Genomic DNA, 18,487 nt, shown 5'->3' with positions numbered 1-18,487 from the left:
TTACATTCAAACAACAAAGCGGTGTCATCAGCAAACATTGAACATTCTGTGCCAGCAATTATTGGAAGTTCGTTTATATAGATAAGGAAGAGTAGAGGCCCAAGAATGCTTCCTTGTGGCACACCCTTGTTTATTGTTCTCCATTTGGATTCTACCATGTAATGGACCATTTTTTCATTGATATTTGAAATTTGAACTTTCTGCTGACGATTTTTTAAGTACGATTCAAACCATTTTAATGCTAGACCTCTAATACCCACATGTTCAAGTTTAGTTAGAAGAAGCTCATGATCAACATTGTCGAATGCTTTTGAGAGGTCGAGAAAGATACCTACAGTTTTTTTACTAATATTAATATTTTCTAGAATTTTGTTCAAAAAATTGAAAACTGCCTGTGTTGTTGAACGGCCTTTACGGAATCCAAATTGTTGTGGACATATTATCTCAAAGTTTTCGAGAAAGTTATAAATGCGATTGTACATGGCTCTTTCAAATATTTTTGAAAAGTTTGGTAATAAGGATATCGGTCTGTAGTTTGAGATTTCCTGTTTAGGACCCTTCTTATACAAAGGTACAATAATAGATTGTTTTAATTGTTCTGGGAAGGTTCCTGATTCAAAAGATTTGTTAATTAATATTTCCAACGGGTAACTTAACGCTTCTGCACATGCTTTTATAATTTTTATAGGGATTTTGTCAGTGCCAACACTGCTTTTATTTTTCAGTTTTACGATGATTTTAATAATTTCCTCCCTGTTTACAGGCGTTATAAAGAATGATCGCGACTGTTTGTTTTTGACTGTTTTGGCAGATTGTGGATGTAGAGATGTATTTTGTGGTGGTGGCGGTGGTGCAAAGAAAATGTTAAATTCATTTGCAATGTTTTTTGGTTCTGATACCAGGTTATCATTTATTTTAAGACAGATTTTTGGTTTAATTTTAGAATTAGAATTATTTGAGTTCTCTTTTATTATGTTCCACGATGTTTTGGTTTTATTTTGCGCGTTTTGAATTCGTTTACTATTGTAATTCCGTTTAGCTACCTGTTTTACTTTACTGAGAATTTTTTTGTATTGTTTGTAATTGTTTATGATTGTGAGGTCATTTGTGTTTTTTTGTTTCATGTATAGATGTCGTTTTTGTTTAATAGATATCTTAATACCAGTCGTTACCCAATTTATTTTGCGTTTTTGGGGATATTTATACTGTTTAAAGGGGAAACAAAGCTTCATACCATTATTTATTTCATTAATGAAGTATTCGTAGCTGTCATTAATGGATTCAAAGGATTTCAGTGGTTCCCAACATATACACGATATGTAATTGTTAAAAATGTTTGTGTTTTCTGTGTTAAATAATTGTTTTTTTATATACCACGTTTGGTTTATATTATATTCTGTTTTTACGTGCATTAACTGTGCCATATGATCTGATACAGCTAATTCTGTGACTTCCCATGTGTAAGAGCTTTTTGATATATTTGTACCTATATGATCAATTATACTTTTTTTATTTCCTTGTATACGAGTAGGCTTATCAATAATCAAGCGTATGTTGTGAGATTTTAGTGTGTTTTTGAGTGAATCTGCGTTTTTGTTCTTGTAGCTTGTATCAATATTTAAGTCACCGCAGAGTATTATTTGTTTTTTGTTGTTTTTGCAAATTTTGTTTAATAATAGTTCAAGTTGTTCAAAAAAAATATTTATATCAGAGTCATTATAGTAAACTGTACAAATTATCATTTTAAGCTTTGGGATTTCAATACCAACACATTCAAATACAAATTCTTTCGTTATTTGTTTAACACTTTCTAGTTCTGTAAAATCAATGTTTTCGTTTAGGTAAATGCAGACACCTCCATGAATATGGCTCTGTCGACAAAAAATTGAACCTAATTTATAGCCCTTAAAATTGATAGATGTCGCTTCACCCTTTTGTAACCAGTGTTCGCTAGCACAAAAAACGTCGATATTTTTTTCACACAAAATATTTTCTAATTCTAAGATTTTATTTCGAATGCATTGTACATTTTGATGCATTATATTGATGGTTTTTCCGGCTCTGGCGGATAACTCTTCATGGTGAGCAGGCGAACTTTGTATGTTGTGGATGTAAAAACTCTCTTCGTTATCTGATTGGTTGTCCGAAGATAATTTTATGTTACTGTTTACCATAGAGCAGGTCTTTAGTGACATAAAAAATCAATTTTCTTTTTTTCCGCTTCAATTTTTCTCATGTGCACAGAACATTCATCACTCCAAGCAAAATGGTCAGTTGGCAGTTGTAATTTTAGTCGATCATTCATTTTCTTGCAGTTAATGCATTGGATGTCGTTTTGACAGTTTTCATTGTCGTCGTCATGTGTTCCGGAACAACGAGTGCATGCTTTTTCATTTCTGCAATCTTGTGATTTGTGCATGTAGCCATTGCACTTGTAACACTTTAAAAGTGAAATGTTGTCGAATACTCGACATCTATCCCATCCAATATTTACTCTGCCTTCTTGTAACATTCTATGGTATGTTTTTCCGTCAACTTCCGCGAAAATGATGTAGTTAACGTCACCTCGTTTCGTTTTGACTTCTTTTATAAATTTTATTTCAATTTTTGATTCAATTGTTTCGAGGTAATCATTTTGCATTTTAATTTTCGATACAATTTCTTCCGGAGTGAATTTATCTGTTAAACCAATGATTTTTAGTTTAGGATTCTTAGGTTTAGGTGTATTCACGACATATTTTCCTCCCATCTTTGAGATTATTTGCTCCTCCATCTTCTTTGTTGCAGCTGTATTTTTGCATTCTACGATTACTGCTCCTTGTTTAAAATTTCTTATTCCGGTGACACCGAAATTAACTGGATCTATATTTTGTTTTATTTCATCCTTTGTAACTGTATTTTTTTGTTGTTTATCTTTCGGCTTAACAATGACTATTGGTTCATGTTTTTTGCAGTTTGGTGGTTCCACATTATTTTTGTCATTTCTTGTTATTTCCGCATACGATTTTATTTCCGCATTTATTTTAATATCTTCAATGTTTTTGTCAATTTTAGTTGTGACAGCTTTATTTTCTTTAATAATTAATTCTTTGATCTCACAAATATGCTTGGCCAGTGGTCGTAAATTTTTTAACTCTCCCCTCATTTCAGACATTTCCGTGTTCATATGGCCGACCAAATCAAATAAGTTTTCCATAACAACATAAATAGTTTCTTTTTGTATTACAGATATCTTTCCTTTACATTCAATAATCGTTGTTTTTATTGTATTAAGATATTTTCTTACTGTTGTCATTGCATTTCTGTTGTTAGTAAATATAGGATCCAATTGTAATGAATCATCACTAATTTCCCCTGATTTGTTCGGGCTTGTAGTGTAATCTTCAGGATCAGACGCAACCTCAGATGTTGTGCGTACGGCACGATTCCTTCTTTTACTTTGATTAGGCGATCTTGGCGTTAGACTAGATGTCCCAAATGGGTTGGCTTCATTCATTGGAGAATCGACGTTAGGCATTTTTTTGGTGTGAAATATTCAAATTTAAAATAAAAATAGTCTTTGCCGGTCTGCACCTCCCATAGAAATATGTTTCTCAATAATTATTATTGAATGGCACTAGGATTAATTGACAGATGGCGTAAGTATGATTATTGTTGTTAGCTTTGAGTTTGTGTCAATAGATGTCACTGGAGTGCTTTTATTTTTATTTTTTTAAAGTTTTTATTATTTCAAAGTTATAAATGATAATAATTTCTTTTTATTTTTTATTATAGTTTTATTTAAGTTTGGTTTAAGTTTAATTGTTTTTTCACGGTAACTTTCGTTTCCGTGGGTGTTGTTGGTATCAATGATTTGACAATTTAATCTGGCAAAAAGACACAGCGTAACGGCGATTTGCACTAATCTAACTGTGTTTAGTTATTTAAAACTTTTGCGCACTGTATTTAGACGATAGTTGTTATTTAAATTTGATTTTTACGTGGGATTTCACAGATATCACATTTAACACCTAGTTTTTTCACAATATCGAAGTGTCACGGCGATTACCAGAAGTGGTGTTTATTTTAGTTTTTTTATCACTTTTAGGCACTGTTTTAGGCAAAATTATCCATGAAACTGATATTGTATGTTCGAATTTGATATTAGAAGTCGGATTTCGCTAATATCACGCTTTACACATAGTTTTCTGGGTTTTTATAGGAGCTAAAATTTTGACATATTCACTGTTTGACGTTTAAGTAGTCGTTTACATACAAACCCTGATGTATAGCAGTGAGAAGAAACTGTCAGAGGAAATATCAAAGTAGACTGAATGCTGTTTAAATGAGAATATTGAGGCGTATTAGTAGTAAAACCAAGTTTCTTTGTGTTACAAAAATTTGGCATTGGAAGTATTAGGAAAAACTTCGATGAAAAAAAAATTGAAATTAATAAAATACTTCGTTTTTACCACTTTTATTGTTTATTACCAACATGTTTCATGAGCAACGCTCACTTCTTCAGGGTTTTTAATAAAACTAATTATAAATAATAGACATAAACAATGGTGTCAATAGAAAATAATAGACATAGACAATGGTGTCATTAAAAAATAATAGACAAAGACAATGACAACAATGAAAAGATAAAACGGATAGGGGAAAGAGAGGCAATATGGAACAATTTACAAAGGGAATAGGTTTAATATTGGGTCATTTAAAAATAATTTTTGATTGTTAATAATATTCAATTTTGCATTCACACTCTTTCTAATCTCTAAAATTTCTAGTTTATCCAACAGAATGCCATTGACATTACAATGTATTAATTCTATTCCACTATTGAAGTTAAAGGTATGACTAGTTTCCAACAAATGGTTGGCAAACTCCGAGAAACTGTTATTATTTAAAGATTTAATATGTTCTTTAATCCTTATTTCAAAGTTTTTCCTATATAAAAGAAACCACAATCATTACACTTCAATTTATATATTCCAGATTTTTTCATTTTTGAATCTCTATCTTTATTATTTAAAATGTAATTTTTAAGTTTATTATTTGAAAAAAAAAAACTAATTTATGCAGATAAACAAAAAATCTTAGAGATGCAGATTACACATCTGCCCTGATGATGGACACTTCAAATGCTCTCCAAAAAGTTGGCTAAAGAAGAAATGTAACGCAACAAGGCATAATACCCCAAAATCAAATCACCATAATACTTTTGGCCGTAAAAATCTCAAATTATACGTGATATCTAATGTTTCTAACATGCGTGTTTGTTATTATTTCTTGTGTTTTGTATTTATCAATGAAATGGAGTGTTGTTTTAGAATAGAGTTGCTTAATTGATATGGTGATGTTAAGATTGGTCAAGATTTCGTTGCGTGGTGGTTCATTCTCTGCCTACCCCTGCAGGGTTGGAGTGGAGATTAGTTAATAAGATTGTTAGCAATACAGGGACTTCACTTTCTGAAAGAGATCAGCCCAAAATAATCGTTTTTATTTTTAATACACCACGTAATTTCGTTATGATGTGAAAATTTTCGAAAAAAGGCACGCCTTACCCATAGTTCATACTAATAAAGATAATCTAATAAAAATGTTTCAATTTTTTACGTGAATCGACAAAATTTTAAATTGAATTTGTTTGTATAAAACGTGGAGTTGGTACATATCTTTACGTTACATCTTTTTCACACTATTAAAATTGGCGACAAAGAAGTCATAAAAATGGTAATTTCTCGAAGGAATGGATTTTTTAATGTTAAAGGGAAAGAGAGTGAACAAAGATCCCAAAATTAAAACATCGACCCTGATAATGGTTATTTTAACTGAATTATTTAATAGATTTATAACATAAACGGCTTTGCAAGTATTTTAAAAATCCATTATCTGTCATTTGAAAGTTGCGACCATTTGATTATGATCATTTGAGAGTTACGATCATTTGATTACAATCATTTGAGAGTTACGATAATTTTATTACGATCATTTGATTAGGATCATTTGATTGCGATTATTTGATAACGATCATTTGATTAAGATCGTTTGAATACGATCATTTGATTACGATCATTTTCTAACGATCATTTAAGAGTTGCGATCACTTGATTACGATCATTTGTGAGTTGCTTTCATTTGCTTATAATCACTTGAGAGTTGCGTTCATTTCATTACGATCATTTGAGAGTTGCGATCATTTGATTATGATCATTTTGTTTACGATGATTTTACTAACAGCCGTGATTTCTCCTTCCATTTAGGGATTATTTATTTCGAAATCACGCAAGATAATTTGCGAACTTAAACGCGAACCGAGCTACGAATTACGGGAAGGGACCGAAGCAACTGCAAGCTGCGTTTTGCGCCATTTGCGGTTTCTTTGTTCCTTTCCCATAAGTTGAGGTTTAGTTCGGCAGTTCGGCTAGCGTATATATACGTAGCATTAGAGGAACTTCTAAATCTCGATTTAATTGGGAAACTCACATCCATTTCTGGGGCTAACCGGATGGCTTTATCATTCTGAACATTTTCAGTCTTTTGAAGTGATATTTTGAAGCGTATGCCCAGATTGAGTTAGCTTGTGATCGTTTAGGCATTTATGTAGTACAGAAAACTTGTCCATACATTCCGTTTTGAATGGAATGTCCCGATATGACCCGTTGTCCCGAAAGAATGCATCGGGACGCGAATATGTCCCGTTTTCAGAAAGAGTTAAAACCCACGATATGAAATTGATAGTAATCTTTACAATTAGATATCAACCGAATGATTCATACTGATTTGAAAGAGAACTTAGATAAGCAATCAGATCTTTCGACTCCTATGCCTACTGCATAATTATTAGCTTCAAAAGTTCAGCGTTCTACTAACCTAACATAACTAGGAAGAATTGATAAAACAACGACGCTCATATATTTATACGATATTGCTATTATAGCTTATAGCTACCAACTGCCAACTGGTTACTAGTTTATGGTGGGGACGCCAATGAGCCAATTGAACTAATGATTTGTAAATAGGGCAACACCAGACATACAAATTATCCACATCCAAGTGCTAAAGGTCGCGTTAGGGCAAGCGAATAGTCAATAATACAAGGTGTTCGGGGGTAAAGCGAACCAAATTCAGGCAGTGATTCTTCATCTACATGGTATGGTATAAGTACAAAAATCAACCTGTATAAAACGAAGATTTTTTACTAAAATACATCAATTTTAAAATGTGATTTTAAAAACTGGTTTGATTGAGTATTGAACCGTTCTACCCAGGAACTGAAGTCGAAAACTCTACCAAACTCGCCAAACGCCGATCGGGTAGTTTGGCGAGTTGTTAGTACCGAAATTTAGTTGTACTATGCGCCGAGAGGTGTGCAGTAAGCGGGTTAAACTTGAAAATCATTTTATAACAATCTAGTGGACCGCGCAAGCTCCGCTATTGCTAATGTCTTTCTTTCAATGTTACTGTTAAAAAAAACTACATTACATCGACTTTAATTTGACTAAGTAACTTTTTTAGAGTTTTGCGAGCATAAACACACGCGGGCGACACTTTTTTCCATTAAAAACAAAAAATAAATAAAAAAATCCACACTCCGTCACTGTCATTTGCATTGTTTCTCGTGTTCAACAGCTGTTATTAGCAAGTGTGTCAAAAAGTGTCCTCGCTCTTTCGTACACACTAAATAATAATAGTTAAAAATGAGACGAATGGTGCCGTGCCATTTCGTTGTGATTGTAAAAGCGCACCAACGTAGGTACGTACTTACATTATTCAACGAAACTCGAACAAAATATTGCCAGACGGCTTTTCAAACTTTGACAAATGATAAAACATTGTTGACATGTGGTGAAAATATTAATAGTATTTTTTTTATTTAAAAAAATGTTACCTGACAGCAAAGTGCTCATAACATTTTTTACTCCAAATGTGCTAAGGAATAGCTGGTTAAAGTTTGTCGGGTACGTGCCGATACACCCTGTATATTAACGTTTTTTTAATAAAATAAAAATACAATAATCAATAATGAATTATTTTTCTGTGATATCTTCAATTTATTTTTATGGAAGGAAACCTATCCACCATTATTTTTTTTAAATTTTGACATATTTTTTATTCACGGTTTTTTTACACGGTATTGCATGGAACGAATCCACCGTGGAAAAAGGGAGTCCAGGGTACAGGTTTTCGACACGATAAAAACAAAATAACAAAAATCAACTGAAAAGACAAGAAAATGTACCTATACATTTATCGTAATTTATTTATAGGTTATTACGCCGTATTGCGCTTCCTCCTTCTTTAACCAACGTTTCGGACAGCATTACAGTGGCCATCATCATGGCAGATGTGTCCACAGCATTGCCAATAATAAATCACGATACTGCTGTGAAAATCTCGAATCATTATTGCTAAAAATCAGAATTCTGACAACCTACATAAACTTTGAACAAAATCATCTTTTCTAAAAATAACGAAATCAGTACTTAAATAATATGCACTATCTAAATTCATTTTTGTGCATTTCATACAATGACGTGTTAAAAATCTTGTTTTACAAAATACATCACTGAGTATAAAACAACGGCGAAAAACAGATACAAAGCTATTACATAATTATGTAATAACACATTGAATAAGCCATTCCCCTCGTCTCGGGATTACGTAATGGGAATTAATTAGCCCTAAGTTATTGAAGACCAGGGCCGGATGAACAGCACACGGTGCCCCCATGAAATTTAATACAAAATCTACGAAAAGGCAAGAACCATCGATACGATAAAATTTTAATAAACAATGTTGGTGATTAGCTGAAGTCCCGAGTATTTCGTATCAGATGCATACAGTAATTTTCCTCTAGCAATTTCATCAATAATCACGTCGGGGTCGGAAAATTTGGAGGATTGTGATTATCGCCAATTTAAATTGGGCTGTTGGCTGAATGATTCTGTGGTTCTCCAATCCGCAGAATCCAAGGTTGCGTGATTACTCTCGGTGTGTAATAATGAGAATTCTGATATTTTCAATTTAGTTTTTATTTTAACAAAACTCACGTTAAAATAATTTTAGAAACAAAACTGATCGCGTGCGTTAGAGGAGATTTAGGGCTAAACCGGCGGCTAGACCGCTGGAGAGAGAATGAATTATTTGCCGCGCGAGGTATCGCGCGCAGGCTTACAAGTCTCACATGAATGTAGGTAAAAGTAATGTTGTTATTATTTTCGGGAGATGTAAACAACCTATAATTTACCCTACAGAATCAACATTATGATATTATCAAAAACTTTAAATGCTGTTAAAAATGTGTGGAAGATTAAAATAATATTTTTCGCATTCTGATCGTTGTACTAAAATGTGTAATTTTTACATTTTAATTAATAATTATTGATTTTAAAAATCGCACACTCTGAAACCGGTTCCAATAGGCTACAACGTCATTATGACATAGAAGCTGTCACTGGCTAGCAAGATAGCTGTCACCAACGCTGCCCGGCGTGAATTCATGAACACGTTGTTTTGGCGGCAAATCGAAAATGGTACATTTTAAATCGTTGTAAAAAAATTATTCATCAACATAAAAATTAAATAAAAATACTGTCATCATCAAATTATTTTCCTTCACATTTTTCTCGAGATTTAAAAATCTGTGAAAATGCCCAATTCTGGGGTGGGAAAAAGGAAAGGGATTGTTTTTTTTGGAATCTCATGTACACAGTGACAGTGACCTTCCTCTTGTTTTGAAGAAGGTTAAGTGCGTAAATGTCTCGTAAAAAAACTGTAGATTTGTATAACTGTCAAATCACTGTTCTTTACATGAATAGATAAACCTATGCATTTTGACCCACTTTTACTAAGCAAAATTATCAAAAAAAAAACTTCATTCCAACTATTCAGTAAGTAGGTACGTACTGTAAGAAAAAATATTGTTTTTGGTAATTAAATTGTGTCTAAATAGAAAATAAAATTTAACGGATGTATTTGATAGATTCTTACATTTCAGTAAGAATCATAATTATTTTTCTCAAGGCCTCCTGTGTGAAGCTAATGAAAAGTCTTAAGTGGAAGCTACAAGCCAAAAATGTGTATATTCTTGGTATACCTTATATTGTAGGTAATAGGCATTAAAATCGCTTGACAAACGGAGTCTAGAAACGTTCGGTTTCAAGCACAAAACTGTTTTTTATTTATTTTGTAAATAATTTTTTAAGAAAGCAAAAAAGTTAATCAAGTGAAACTGTCACAGATAATCTCAGTTGAGTTAAGTTGTTTTCTTTGCGCGTTCATACATTTCCATTGAAAAATGTTTGTTTTAGTAGCTTACATTTATTTATTTTATTGAGTAATTTATTTTTTTATTTGTATTCTACTCAGCAAACGATAGGAAAATCTTCAATTTATCTAAAGCATATTTTTTGGTATTCATAATATACACTAATTCGTTGTAAATATTAATCAACATAGTTATTTAGCATTAAGTTTCGCCTTAATCCTATTCTAATTTTTTATTTTTTATTTTTTTTTTTTATTATAAATTTTTTAAAGATACAAGTTTTATGCAGTCCCACAAAGCTGTCACACATGACGGCTTGTCTGTAGGTTCTACAAATAATATATATAAACATTTTTAATACATGTATGACACAAAATTATACAATAAACAATATCACAAAATAATATATATCAAAGTACCTACCTATATACAAATTATTTAGGCAGGTACGTTGAGATGTTCAGGAATACATCAATAATAAAGTTCAGAGATACATTGATTCGTCGCTTATTAGCCAACGCTTAGTGTTTTTGGGGCAGGGTCTCTCATTATTCTGAGGTTTAAAATAATTATTAAATTTATTGAAAATCTCTGGTATTAAATATTTAAGCGTTCGGCTTCCATACTTATTTGTTACTCTTGGAATAATGAGGCCCTTATTTTCAGTGAATCTTGTTGTGTGATTATGCACCGGTTGCTTTTTATATTTGCTATCTCCCTCATTATCCATTATAATAATGTACCAAAGAAGACCCTTTATTGGAAGTAGGCCCTCAGAACCATACAGTAGTTTTAGATTACTTCTTTGTCTGTAGATATTCGGTGGTACAATTTTTTTTATTATAGCAATTTGTAAGTTTTGTATATATTTAATATAAATATTGCTTGAGTGTCCCCAAGTTCGTATGCCATATCTGAGTATGGATTCGACCATAGAAAAATAAATTATTTTAAGAATACAATGAGGCAAAACAAATTTCAGTTTATAAAAATTACTTGCAAAAGATCGGAGCTGGTTACAGATTTTAGCCACTTGTTTATCCCATTTAAATTTATTGTCTACTATTAGTCCCAGATAAGTATATTCGTTAGTAAAGTCAATTGTTTCACAGTGGCAAATATTTTCAATTTTTCTATGAATACATTCAGAATTATGAGCAATTATTTTGGGTATATTCCATATTCCCAGGCTTGGTGATTTTACATACATACATTTTGTTTTTTTAACATTAATAATTAAACCAACATCATGAGCCCATTTAAGTAGCTCGTTAAAGTCACTTTGCAATTGTTGAATAGCTATGATAGGATTTTCATTGGATACTACAAGTGCAGTATCGTCAGCAAATATAACTCGATATATCAGCTGGTCCGCATCCTCCCCGTGTACAACATTCTTCGCTCAAAATTAAGCCAGCTAAATCGGCCGCTCAATCTTAGATAAGCCGTAGAATGTCAAATGTGACATTTACGTAAACAATTGCACACTTTCATCAGAGCTACTGTAAAAAAAACTATCATATTGTGTGCCCAGAACTTAAATCGAAAGCGGTGCGTGATTTAGATGGAATTTTTCGATTTTTTTTCTTTCCACAATCATGTTTTCTACAAATAATCTATGGCCAAATCGGATGTCTGCCGTTGGCCCCTTATCTTTGTTCAATGACCGCGAAAGCCCAGTCTCGCGATGCTTCTATGTAGTCGGTATAATAACTAGAAACGCTCAGCGACTCCAATCGTTAATTTTAGGTATAGGTAGTTAGCGCGCTTGCTTACCACCATAGCCATAACGGGTTTGCTTCCGGCTAGAGCAAAAACACCTTTATATGGCGTTTATTATTCATGGAAGTATCTTATTGAACAATTAAATTGTCATAATTATGTTGCCTCATCGCTTTATAATTTTTTAATCAACTACTGGAAGAATATAGAAGCATTAATGACAAAATCCAAACAGTGAACAGCGTAAAAGTGAGATTCAATTTTCACACGTTTTCAATTTTGGCAGTTTCTTCAACGGTATATATCATATTTTGTTATTATTTACATTATTTTCTATACCTTTTCACACGTGTGCCCTAATGTAATGCTATACGAAACGTTGGCTAAAGAAGGAGGAAGGGCAACACGGCATAATACCCTAAAAATAAATCACTATAACGTTTTAACTAGCATATCGCATTTACCAAACAAAAAGTGAAAATGTAATTTTCTTTTATCTAGAATAAAATTTAAAAAATATACCTAAGTTCAAACCTTATTTCTTAAATCAAAAAAATATTTGAACTGCAAGTAAAACTTTTCATTTATAGCATATGGAAGTTTGTTTTTTTTACTTATGAGTGTTACAATGATTTTTTTTATTATATGAGATGACAAACCAACATAATTTAATAATAAAATAAACCCTTAAAAACTATTTTTTACGGCTATTTTATTTTTATTAATAGATTTATAAAAATTAAAATTGGTTTGAACGTTCCTCCCCAGGGACTGGAGTCAACCTCGCTAACAACTGAACCAAAACCCGATTGGGTGGGACCGACATTTATTTCAAATATTAACAGCTTTTGTAATGTTATCCATTTAGTAGAAATGTCAGCGTGTGTATGTTCGATTGCCACCAAAATTTGATAGAATACATTGTTATCGGCAACAAGTTTATATGCCGAGTTTCAGCTAAATCGGATGACGGGAAATGGATTAATTTCCAAGATTTGCATTAATTCATTCACGAAAAATCGAAATTAAAAAAAGATTTATTTAAAATTTACCATCGTGTTACAAAACAAGTGGTTTGGTTTCTTCATCAGAATATCATCATTCTACATCAAAATTTTGCTTGAGGTGGAAAAAGGAAGTGGGGGGTGATTTTTCAAAATATCATATGAACAGTGACCTTCTTCCTGCTTTTTTTATTATTTTTTTTTTTTATTTGGTACAATACTTTTTACAATTCAAGTTTTCCAGTAATGTAGGCCTTACTGGGTGGCTTGCCCGTGCTGAGGCCTTCATTTTATAATATGAAATATAAACTACATAATACATTTAAAGAGAAAAATTAAACATTTAAAATTAAAAATACATAATAATATATATAAAATTAAAAAAATAGTAGGTACATTGAAAATAATCTTGTGTGCTTGTGAGTGATGTGTGTTTATACTACTATTTAATATCTATATCAATGATATTGGTCACTGCTTTTTACACTCGCAGACCATCCTATATGCAGATGACATGAAAATCTTCTCACCTATAAAATCAATCGAAGACTGTCACAAGCTGCAAAAGGATTTACAACGTTTAAACGCGTATGTTAATGCCCATTGTCTGGAATTAAATATATCCAAATGCTTCATCGTACGCTTTACTAGAAACAAAATCATATTTATACACGAATACTCAATTAATCATCAACCTTTATCTACCAAATCAGAAATTAAGGACCTTGGGGTTATACTTGATAGTAAACTGAATTTCAATAAACATATTGACCACGTAGTCACTAACGCATCTTCTATGCTGGGTTTCATAATCCGTTCCTGTAAACAATTCAAAGACATTGCTACTTTCAAAACACTGTATTTCTCATACGTTCCTAGTATCCTTGAATACGCATCACAAGTGTGGAACCCAGGCTATGCAATACATAAAAATAGAATTGAAAGTGTTCAAAATAGATTTTTAAGGTACCTTAATTTCCGCTCTTTTTGATCTCATATCAGTAATGAAGACTCTGCAAAGTTCTTCAATATACAGACGTTAACTTTCCGAAGAAATATAGCAGATTCGGTAATGTTATTCAAAATTACACACAATTTAATCGATAGTCCTGATCTTCTTCAACGCCTATTATTCCATGTTCCCAATCGCAACAGCAGACAGTCGCTTACTTTTAATCTCCCTCATTGTAAGACGAATTCCAAACAAAACTCATTTATCTACAGATCCACACACTCTTTTAACTTAAATTATAACCATATTGACATATTTAACTCGACTTTACGCGACATAAAACAAAAACTCAACAAAACTCAAACTAGAAGTTCAATTCCTATATATTCCCGTCCTTTGCCTCTTAATCCTTATCCTATATTTCCCCCTCCTCCCCCCCAACCTCCTTTATTTTAATATTTTTAATATTTTCTAACTTAACAAGAAATTAATTTAAGAGAACATCTCTATGCCATTGTACACCATTGTAACACCATTAACTATTCATCAGTGGAAAGTTCATAATTGGCATAATTAATAATATTATTATTGTATCATTATATAATTAAAGATTTGCTGTCAACTTTTCCAAATAAATAAATATTGGTTTTGTGTGTTACGTGTAGGTTTTATTTTTATTTTATGCTATGAAATTTTGGTAATATTGTCTTTTTTGTTCTATTTATTTTGTAATTTTGTGTGTGAATTTATTTTTATTTTCCTCAATTTTAATTTCAAGTTTTAAACTGTTGAAAGCTATTATTGCATGGTATTGGTAGTGTCTTTGTCCAAAGCTTGAATTTACTGTTGGAGTTTTTATGTTTTCTTTGTACGCTTGTCTAACTGGTCTGTTAGTGTTATTTTGTGTATGTTGAAATTTATTTTTTTGTCAAAAATGTAGTTTAGTAGTGTTATAACGTATAATTGGCGTATATCTAGTACGTCACAGCTGTTGAATATTTGGTCTGTATCAGTCAGTCTATGTTTTTTTAGTATTACCTTTAAGATCGTTTTCTGTGCGGTTTCTATGTAATTGATAGCCGAGTTTGTTGCTCCTCCCCAAGCAATAATTCCATATTCTATTATTGATTGGCAAAGTGCGAAATATATTGTTTTCAATTGTTTTATTTTATATATGTTTCTTATGTTTAGGAAAATGTGTATTGTTTTGAGAAGTTTATTTGTGATTTGTTTAATGTGAGGTATCCATCTAAGGTTATGGTCAATTACGATTCCTAGATACTTTATTTGTTCTGTTTTTTCTAGAGGAGGGATTATTATTATCTTTTTTTTAAGCTTTGAAAGACAATTGTGCAAAACTTCATCCGTCTGGAATAAATACTATAGATTTGTATAAAAACAAACCATGCCACCCGGGACACCCTTCTGAACGCATGGTTTATTTTTAACCATACTTTGTATCCTGATGAAGAAACCATTGATTTTGAAACATGATGATTTTAATAAATAGTGGAGTAAGCAAAGTATATTATTTTATTTAATTAAAATGCTTACGAACAGTGATTTTGCTAGTGTTTAGAAATAATGTGAATAACACTTCGACTCAATTTAATTTTCATAAAAGACAACTACAGGGTTTTCCAATAAGAGGTGTTATTTTGAATAGCCCGCTATTTTGGTAGATGTTATTTTTGAGGCTGTCATCTTTTGACATTTGACAAGTAAAAACTACGCCATTATTAAAAATGGAACGATACTTGCTTAAACAACGCATTGAAATCAATCATCTTTATCCTCAACGTGTGACTGTTTGGTGCGGTTTATGGTCCGGCGCGTTATTTTTTCAAAAAGGAGGCTGGAGCAACAGTTACTGTGAGTGGATTGCGCTATTGAGAGATGATTATGATTTTTTATGGCCGGAATTAGATGGTATTAATCTGGACAACGTTTACTCTCAACAAGACGACGCTACATGCCACACAAGCAACGAAACTATTGATCTTTTACGATTGAATATCAAAATAACACCTCTTATTAGAAAACCCTGTATTTTGACGACCTCACATGGCGGCCATTCTTATTGATTATTGGTTAGTTTTTTTTTTCCTTTTATTTAACCTAAAATATGAACCTACGATCCTAAAATAGGTTCTTAAGTTTTTAGTTTGAATTTAATTACGAAAAAAACTTTGAAAAAACACTCGAAGAAAATACGTCAGATTATCCATTTGTATTAACGATAAAGCTGCTAAAATGCATCATTTTTCATATCCGGAAATTGAAATACGTACCTCTCATTATCATCTAACTGATACAAAGTGTTTTAAAACTAAAATCTGTGCATGAAGCATTTCCCTATTTCCTGTATATTTATAGTAAAATTTTATATATTGAGTTGTAAAAGATTTGAACAAGTTTATATCAATTTGAATAAAACACACGTAATAAGGTGGGTACAATTATATTTAAAAGAAAGTTTCAACACGTATATCAAAATCACGTATCCACAAAAAAGACACGAAAAAATTACGAAAATTTAATTAGGGACCCACCCAGAAAATATATAATGAATAAGATAAAAGTAAATATCTCACATTTATTTAAAAATACCAATTGAATAATATTTGTGATTTTAATTAAGTATTCCACAATTATTCGTCGTATTCATGAAAAAGGCAACATTCTAGAAAAGAAATGACGAAATTTAAATTGGGGACCCACCCATAAAACACACAATCAACAAGAGGGTGAAAATTACTCACATTTTCCATTTTCACAATCAAACTCTTCACGTTTTCCTTTGGCCAGACGTTTCGATCTGTACAAACATCCTCAGACACCAAAAACGATCATAAACCACTGTAAAAACATTCACTAAACAGCCACATTGTAAAATATAAAAACTATTATTAATTAACTATTAGAAATACATTGAAAATATATAAAACACAGACAGGACGTGGTAATTTCTGCCAGGCAAACGAAACGTCAAAGATAACCTAGAAACAGTGTGAACTAGTGTACGTGTTGCGCGCGAGCCGACATTTGGTAGAAAACTGAAACTTTGCGCAGAAAATTTAAGGCTGAAGGAAAATGGCTAAAGGCGTGTCATCGGCCATCTCCCTCTGGTGGCTATCGGGAAACGAAATGGGGGAATTCTAGTAGAACGCGATAAACCGTCTGATTTAACCCTCTCAGCAACAGAGCTAGACACTTCAATTATTAATTAATATATGTTTTTAATTTTAACGACAACACAAACAACAATTACCGGGTTGCGAATAACCTGGCAATATTTGAAAAACTCATATTATCATCTTCATGGTGGAAATATATTGCTTGTGTAATGATGGAGGACTGAATTGAACTCGCGATGTCTTGGTGACTTATTGACTTGGTGATCTAAAATTAATCATTATTATTTTTTATATTCAACTGGCTGACCCGGTGTTGCTCGGAATTATGAATGGTTTGGGGTAAAGTTTTGGGGTTGTGAATTCTAGTATACCTGAAAACTGGAGCATTTTTAAGTTAGAAATAATATGATTCTAAATAATTGAAAGTTTACTTTTTATAAGTTTTTGTTTCACTTGATCGTGCCATGTCATCCTCGGGCGTCTCCGATTTCTTAATTCGCTACTGTATACCACATTGTTATTAAAAAAAACTTCATATGGACTTATCAATAATTAATGTTTATTGACTGAGCGTAGGGAAATCTTGCTCTCACTCGACCGTTTGACATTTTGTCAAACCTGTCTGTAAATTTGTTACTTTGTTTCGTTTCCGTTTTCGAAAATCTGCTACATCCACTTTATTATTCAAGCAAAACTTACTTTGACTAGATGACTAACTTTGCCTAGGTAACTAAAATTGACTAGATGGCTTACTTTGCCTAGGTGACTAACATTGACTAGATGGCTTACTTTGACTTAATGGCTAACTTTGACTAGATGGCTAACTGTAACTAGATGGCTAAATTTGACTAAACGGCTAACTTTGAATAGATGGCTTACTTTAACTAGATGGCTAACTTTGTCTAATTGGCCAACTTTGACTAGATGGATAAATTTGACTAGGTAGCTGACTTTATCTAGGTGGCTAACATTGACTAGATGGCTAAAATTGACTGAATGGCTAACTTTAACTTGATGGCTAAATTTGACTAGGTGGCCAACTTTGACTAGATGGATAACTTTAATTAGGCGGCTAACGTTATTAACGTGGCTAACATTGACTAGATGGCTATCTTTGACTGAATGGCTAACTTTGACTTAGTGGTCAACTTTGACTAGATGGATAACTTTGATTAGGTGGCAAACTTTATTAAACTGGCTAACATTGACTAGATGACTAGCTTCGAATGAATGTATAACATTAACTATATGGCTAACTTTAACTAGATCCGCTAACTTTGACTTGGTGGTCAAATTTGACTAGATAGATAACTTTGATTAGGTGGCTAACTTTATTAACGTGGCTAACATTAAATATATGGCTAACTTTAACTAGATGGCTAACTTTAACTAGGTGGTTAACTTTGACTAAGTGCCTTAC

General features: G+C 32.1%; 1 protein-coding gene across 8 annotated transcripts in view; it reads right to left on the bottom strand.

Annotated features, from left to right (window-relative positions):
- LOC149409872 (uncharacterized) overlaps positions 1–18,487 on the bottom strand; it is a 188,642-nt gene that overhangs the window by 132,105 nt on the left and 38,050 nt on the right. Inside the window, exon 1 of one of the 8 annotated variants that reach the window (XM_089649247.1) lies at positions 16,693–16,824. The exons of the other annotated variants lie outside the window; for them this stretch is intronic. Within the exon in view, the coding sequence (XP_089505373.1) occupies positions 16,693–16,701 (9 nt within the window). The 5' untranslated portion in view covers positions 16,702–16,824. Of the gene's footprint in view, positions 1–16,692; positions 16,825–18,487 lie in introns of those variants that run through there. 8 annotated transcript variants of the gene reach the window in all.

The sequence above is a fragment of the Hesperophylax consimilis genome, chromosome 29 (assembly GCF_061612785.1).
Source record: "Hesperophylax consimilis isolate HC1 chromosome 29, BYU_Hcon_1.0, whole genome shotgun sequence".
Lineage (NCBI taxonomy): Eukaryota > Metazoa > Arthropoda > Insecta > Trichoptera > Limnephilidae > Hesperophylax > Hesperophylax consimilis.
The sequence above is the reverse complement of the archived record's forward strand: the minus strand, read 5'-3'. Positions and strand labels throughout refer to the sequence as shown.